This window comes from Vulpes lagopus, chromosome 1 (assembly GCF_018345385.1).
Source record: "Vulpes lagopus strain Blue_001 chromosome 1, ASM1834538v1, whole genome shotgun sequence".
NCBI classification, from domain to species: Eukaryota; Metazoa; Chordata; class Mammalia; order Carnivora; family Canidae; genus Vulpes; species Vulpes lagopus.
The window spans coordinates 109481133-109488670 of NC_054824.1; the positions used below are offsets into that span (position 1 = coordinate 109481133).

The window sequence follows — 7538 nt, forward strand, 5'->3', positions numbered from 1 at the left end:
AGCTGCTTTCCAGTGTCCTTTCCCTGTAAGACACAGCTTACAGGAAGCCTAAGACTCCCAGCTGTGGTGACAGCTAGAAGAAACCAGTCCATCACCAGAAGCCATATTCTTCATTGTGTTCATCACTCTAGAACATGATTGGCTCAAATCCACATTTAGCAGCTTAGGTTACTGATTAATCAGTCTGTTTACTTATTTCTATTAATATCCATATCTTGGGCAGAAAATGGTTTCATGCAATGTTAAATATGATGGCCCTACAATAAGAACAATAAAAACGGAGCAGGGAATGTACTTGATTCAATTCAAGGGTGATCAAGTATCCATGCTAGCCTCCAAGGACTATATTTACCCAAAACAACAGTGATGGTAGTACGTTGATGTTTGGGGATTCTTAAGCATTAATTATTTAATTATGTAATTATTTAATTAAGTAATTTAATTATTTCAAGCATTGTTTGACTTCATCAATTGCCTGGATCAGAGCAGATGTGTACATATGTTAAAGATAGAAGGACAATGCAGTCATCCAAATTGTGTTCTTTCCTTTGCCAACGTGGGTTGCTCATGGTCACCAGGCAGTGCGCCAGGCACTGGAGAGCCTTGCATGGCTCATGTTTAGCTGGAAAGATAGAGATGTAAATAAACAGCTAGAAGCCCCCATGGAGATCACGTGAAGTAGAGGCAGGGGTAGAGGTTCAGAAGATGAGCATGGGTGGGGCCCCACATCTCTATGCTTTTCTCCCTCAACAGTCAATAATATTTATGTCTTACATGATAATTGTAAGATGCCTTGACAACTTTGGTATTTCCCTTTCAGTCCAAATAGTTCTGGAAATGCTTAGTCCAAGAGCCAGATTTCTCAACAACATCATGCCCTCTGAAACCCTTCTGTCCTTCAGTGGGTCCTTCACACCTGCTCCATCTCAGCAGATGACCCCGCAAACCTGCCAGGCCACTCCTTCAGCTGCTTCCCTTTCCCTAGCAATGGGTCTCAAGTTTTCACCAATCTCCCCAGTTCCTTTCAGCCTCAGGAAGATGGAGGGCCCCTCCCTCCAAGATCAACCTCAACCCTGTTTCCCCTTTCTCAGCTACGTGTTCTGTTCTCCTTGAACACAGGCTTGTCAGCTGTGTCATTTGAGGTCCAGGCAATGAAATCCTTCTTCGCCAGATCACATAGTCTTGGTGCTCTCAGGTCCTGCCAATACAACACTTTCTCTGATGAGCTTTCCTGAGTTATGTCTGATATTTACCGCAAGGCATATTTAGCATAGGTTAGTGGTTATCACCAGTTTACAAAGGAGGAAACAGAGGCTCAGGGTGCAAACTGCTCAGCAGAGGTTATACAACCAGTATGTGGAAAAACCAGATTCAACCCTGGGCCAGATGTCCCCTCTCAAAAATCTCTAGACTCCAGAACCAAGGTTCTTTTTGTTCCTGAGCATTCTACGTCGTTCACATGCTTCTTTCTTTATCTTTACCAGTTTCCTTCCTCACTCTCCATCCATCCATCCATCCATCCATCCATCCATCCATCCATCCAATAGTTATTCATTTCTAGGCACTATCCTAGATTCCTTTGCTCCAGGAATTGAGTAGGAAATAATGCAGACATGGCTCCACGCTCACAGAGTTTACAGATCACCACCATGATTCTCAGTGGAGGTTCTATTGTCATTGGCAAGGGTGGCATTTTCCTAGAAAGACCTACTCAAAAAATTTCAAGCTTTTTGTTCACCCTTTCACTGTTCTTTTATATTGACCCTGTGCTCCAACAAAAGTAATCATGAACCACGCATCATGGATTTTCAGAACGTTACTGAGCCTCATGCCATCCAGTCTTCCTGAAATAGCCTCCTCTTCCCTTCCATCGCCACTTACTGAAGTTCTCACTCCACAAAACTCAGCTCACAAGTCATCTTCTCTGGGAAGCCCTCACGGATACTACCAACCAAAAGTAGACTCTCCATAACAGACCTTGTCAATGCAGGTCTTGTAGTGCTTGCCATATTCCCATTAGTTGTGCTTGTATACATGGCTTATTCCCTTTGAGATATGGAATCATGCTGTATGCAACTTTGTAACCCCTTATCACCTAACAGAGGACCTTCTCCTAGAAGACACTCAATAAATGCTGGTAATAGGATTAAATTAGTCAATTCAATACAAAGTTAGTGATTTGGGTTTTTAAATGTCTAACTAGTTGTTCAGAATTATCAGTGAAGATACTTAGGTGATTGGTCTTCCCTCTCTCTCCCTGTGATGTGGCTGCCATGTGTACTTAGCAACAGTGAGCTGTCTAGTGACAAAGAGAAACATTATGCTCACCTAGGGCCCACTTTTCTTTCAACACTCCCATTGTTAACAGGTCCCCGTGTCCTACTTATCCTGGCATCATAAGCTATGGATTGCAGTAACCAGGTTTTGCCATCTGAGGGAGGACTGTTTATGTGCATTAAATTCTAATATTCTCATGCTAACTTGATTTCATTTTTCTCCTCTTCCAGAAAATAATTTCATGAATATCACCATCACTTTGTCCAGAGACAACACAACTAAAACTAACAGTGAGTGGTGGGTTCTCAACCTGACTGGAAATCGAATATACAATCAGCATGCTCAGGCCTTGGAACTGGTCGTCTTTAATGACAAAGTCAGCCCCCCGAGTCTGGGGTTCCTGGCTGGCTATGGGTAAGAACTTACATCACAGTTAACAGACTCTTGTGAGTCTACCTCTGTATCATATAAAATTGACGATGGGAAGCCTTATATCTTCCTAGAATTCTTGAACTAAACAGATGCACCATTAAAATTCACAGGTCATTGGCCCTTTGTTTTAAAAAATGAAGAGCCAGAGTCCCAAAGAAATCAAAATGCCTGGTGTGAGTAACACCCTTCAGGACAAGACTAGAAGTCATATTTCTAGTTTCTTCACTCTACATCTTCCTGTTACATTTAACGCCATTCAGTGTTCAAACTTAGAAATTGATGTACAGTTACCTCTTTTCTGTTTAGATTGCCTTCTGACCTTAGCAAACATGGTCTCAATTAGACATCACAGTTTGGGATGTGGTCCAATGTCCAGAATGGTCTGACACTACCATTTCACAGTGTTCTGATGCTCAAATTCTAGGACACATACATCCCCAAGAAGACATGAAAATCTGTTAAGAAATCATTGTCTATGCAAACTTGTATTATAAAAATAAAGATCTAGGTGCAGAAAAGTGTAAATAATACAATTGCATTTCTATCAAATGTATTATGTGCTTTCTTTATGTAATATATGCAGCAAAACCACATGAAGTTCTTCCCTGAAAACTGTTAACATTGGTTATCTCCAGAATTGAGATTTTTTTTTTTAAACTTTCATTTTTCAGATCTTACAGTTCTGTAAGGGAAAAACTCCAAGCTTTGATAAGTTTATCATACCTTCTTTGGAGTTTGAGGGAAATACTGTTTTTCTTTTAGTTGTGTTCTGTTAACTGTATTTCACTGGTAGATACAATTTCTACTTAATGTTTTGTTTTGTTTCAGGATCATGGGATTATATGCTTCAGTGGTCCTTGTGATTGGGAAGTTTGTCCGTGAATTCTTCAGTGGAATTTCCCACTCCATCATGTTTGAAGAGCTTCCAAACGTGGATCGAATCCTGAAGTTATGCACGGATATTTTTTTAGTTCGAGAGACAGGAGAACTGGAACTAGAGGAAGATCTCTATGCCAAATTAATCTTCCTGTACCGATCCCCAGAAACCATGATCAAATGGACTAGAGAAAAAACAAATTGATACCTTGAGACACAGACTGCAAATCAAGTGAACATTTGAATTTTTTAAAAAGCACAATATTCTCATAAGAGCTAAGCATTTCTAGTTGGATGGAAATGGTTTCTCTTCTGACAGGTGGTCAAAAGGAGCTGACTTCCTTTTGCAGTCTAAGCTACCTTGCAGATGAAGGCGCCTGTTGAAAAAGTTATTTGTAATTCCATTTCTCCAAAATCAGGGCTACTTGTTTTATGTTTTAGTCAACAGTGTCTTGCATTCTGATTGACTATGCAAAGGAGTCACTTATGGGTCTCCTCCCTCAGAGAAACAGGAGAGAAGAAGGAAGAAGGAAAGACACATGTTCTTCTGTGCAGGGACTGCACCCTTCCAGAAGAGATGTTATGATGCCCTACGTTGTGCTGTGTCACCAACAAGGAATCTGCTGTGAGGAGAAATGATGGGCCTCAGCATACCCCAAAAATACACAACAGCAATAGGAGGCTGAAACTCCTGAACAGATTTCTGGGGGGACAAAGGGAGAAAGGGAGCCAAAGACCCATGAAGATGCCAGAGGAAGGATAAGCCTCATTCTAAGCAAAAAGTTAACATTAGTGACACTCTTACTGCCTTATCTTAACTGAAGACTAATAAAAAAAAAAATCTTTTCATTAAACACCAGTGACTTCTCAGGAAAAAAAAAAAAGCAGCAAAATAAATATGTGGACACTGTCTTTGTTGAGGCCCAGCTAGTGACTGGCTTCAGGGGTGGTGACTGTTCTGCTTCAGAGTTCCTGCTCCTCGTCAGACACAGGCTCCAGGTAGAAAGATAAAAATGGCACCCAGCTGGATGTGGAAAATACTGACTTTGTAACTCTTTACTAATGGAGGTCATGAATGCTCTTCTACCTTTCTCCATCCCTTAACACGCTTTTTTCCCATTTCTGTGATTTAAGGCAATGGTGTTTTCCAGTATGTGACATTTTCCTTCCTGTTTTTCAGGTATATCAAAGAGTTTACATATTCCAATTCACATTTTTACATCTGAGACGGGTTTTTTTAAGTTCATAATTATGAAAGAAATATGTATATTGAGCTTGGGGAAATAAAAAATGGCCTTTTCTTAAATTATTATTGGTAATACAACCTCTTCGTTAAATAACAATGTAGCATGAAAATTTATGATTGAAATGTAGTTTTCATTCCATATTAAAATATAGTTTGTGAGGAATCATCAAATGGACTAGAATAAGTAAAAAAATAAATGATCCTATGTAGTTTGGGTTCAGGACTGACTTAAAATAAAGCACATCTTGCAAAGTCATTTCAAGAATGTTCTTCATTCTGCCTCTTTTGCATAAAGTAGAAAAAATAATTGTTTTCAATACTATCTATGCACAAGGTGTTAAAAAAAATCAACTGAGAGAAGAATTCACTTCTTGTTGGTTTTATTCCTAGCCTTGGTCGGCCCTTCACTACGCTGCCAATGTGAGCACCCCCACCTGTCAGACCTCACTGGGCCCTTAGATTCCCGAATACCTTTTTGGTATATTTGGTGTAAGATTAGTTATGACTGAACAATTCTTCCCCAATCCCATCTGTGTGGCCCCACAGTATTTCTTTCCCACACTACCAAGTTTCTGGGGTGGGGGCAGGGAATGCACAGTGAGATGCACCCTTTGGCACATAGAGGTACCACTGAACTACTCACATAATGGGAAAAGGGTTATGGAGGTGACTCCCTCTGCACATCACCCAGGTGGGTGAGCACAGCCAAGTCAAACGTGGGCAATTGGTAAAATATTAGGAGGTCTCAGGATTATTTTTCAACCTAAGAATCTGATTTTTGTGCTTGATAGCCTGGTCTTTCTGTATTCTTTGATAGTAATAAATGAGCTCAGATGAATAGGATAATGCTACAGATATGGGCAATATAGAAAAATGTTACCATAAGGATCAATGATTTAATAGATTGTATTTCAATATGATGCATTTTAAAGAAATCACCAAAATGAGATGGGAAGAATATGTTTTGACACTGACAGTTGACCAAATCTTATTTGCCCTTCACCAATTACCCCATTTCACTTACACTGATAGAAGCATACATGCTTCAAAGTCAGTGCTATCAAAGGGAAGACAACCCACTCCTCCCCTCCTGTTCCAGGGACACTCATGCCTATGCTCACCTGGATAAGCCAAGCCCAAGTCCCTCCAGAGTCTGGTCCCTTGCTCTCAACCATATGTAGGAAAAGAGCTTTCCTGAGTCACTGAAGTGTCATCCTTCCCTTGGGCAAGTCTACTTCGTGGACCAGCCAAAATGCAAGGAGAAAAGGAGATCAATCTGTTTCCAGAATGGAGGTAGTCTCTCTATTCCTGATTGTGATGGACTTTCCAGAAGAACATTTGGAAGTGAGATTTAAGTGCTCTCTGACATGTGGATTCCTGGTGCCTTCCTCCTTTACCGTGTCTTCCAAAGAAACAACCAGCATGTGCTGGCATTTTAGTGGAGGCAGGTTCCTTGCTGAGGGCTTCACATAGATTATCTCTTCTAGTGCTCATAGAAAACCCAAGGGGTAGGTATTGTTTTTTCCATTTTACAGATGAGAAGCTAAGGCACAAAGGGTTTAAATGTTTTTCGCAGTGGGGCATAGCCAGTGTTCATAACCCATACTTCCTACCATGCTATGTAACCAAATCCCCCCAGTCAATCTTCTAGTTACAAAGGAAGTCATTATGAAGGAAGACAAGGGAAAATATATGAAAACCTGGAAGAAGATTATTCCCAAGTAACCTTTTTACATGTGAATAAACTACTAATCTTAATATAATGATCATTTATAAAATGCTTATCTTATCTGTTAAGAATGAATAAGTTATTCTTATATGCTGTCCTTACTTTTCCCTTTGTAGTTGCATGGGGACTTAATGTTTACAACAAAGGAGTTAGTTGGTCAAGATTAGAATATTAATTTACTTGAGAAACATATCTGAACAAGGTGTCATGATTTCTACAGGTGTCTATTGAATAAAAGCCACCTGGTGAAATAAATTAATGTTCCTCATCTGAATCACAGTCCTTCCAGCCAAGTGTGGAAGAAAGTAACAGTGTGGTATGTCTGAACCTGCTACCATCAGGTAGCATAAAGAACGTGAGGGTGGAGATGAGAAACAGTCATTTCATCAGGCCTTAGGCTTCTTGGACATGCTCGTTTTTTTTCAGCCTCTCAGACCTAGCACTTTGATCTACCATGCTCTACTCTTGAAGAAAGGCTTAAATATTTTATAATTACGGTATAGTCGCAGACTACTAGTCTCCAGTCCAGTAACTAGAATCCCATGAGATCCTACAGATTGTGTGCTCTGAAATTGGTCCTATCAAAAAGTATAAACACTACAATTTGCAGGTTGATATATTTATTATCTTGTAAATGATGAAGTTTCTATTTCCTTTGTAATCTTTCCCAAATCAGAAAGTTTGAGTTCATAATGGATGTATAATTGAATTAAAAAACAGCCAGTTTTCCTAAGAAAGCAGAGATATCTGACTGTGATCAGTTTCTCACCTCTAACCTCAAGCCTCAGCAATTCCCGGGATTATTCCATATGCAACAGGCTGATACTCAACCTCTGAAGCACCTCAGGTAACTGAGTGGAGTTTACATAAAAATACAAGTTCTCAGGTTTGAAATCCCCTTGGGGCTTGTCAACCCAAATCTGAGGATGTAGGGCTTGAACACCTTGAGTCTTAAATGCTTAAAGGGTCATTCTGACT

The 7538-nt window shown here is 40.0% G+C and overlaps 1 protein-coding gene across 4 annotated transcripts in view; it reads left to right on the forward strand.

Moving 5' to 3' along the window:
- The window catches only part of PIEZO2 (piezo type mechanosensitive ion channel component 2), a 450920-nt gene extending 445834 nt beyond the window's left edge, over nt 1-5086 (forward strand). For all 4 annotated transcript variants that reach the window (XM_041744387.1, XM_041744552.1, XM_041744472.1 and 1 more), the window contains 2 exons: nt 2508-2691; nt 3538-5086. In XM_041744387.1, coding sequence (XP_041600321.1) covers nt 2508-2691; nt 3538-3790 — 437 coding nt within the window. In that variant the 3' untranslated portion in view covers nt 3791-5086. The remainder of the gene's footprint in view (nt 1-2507; nt 2692-3537) is intronic.
- The last annotated feature ends 2452 nt before the right edge of the window (nt 5087-7538 follow it).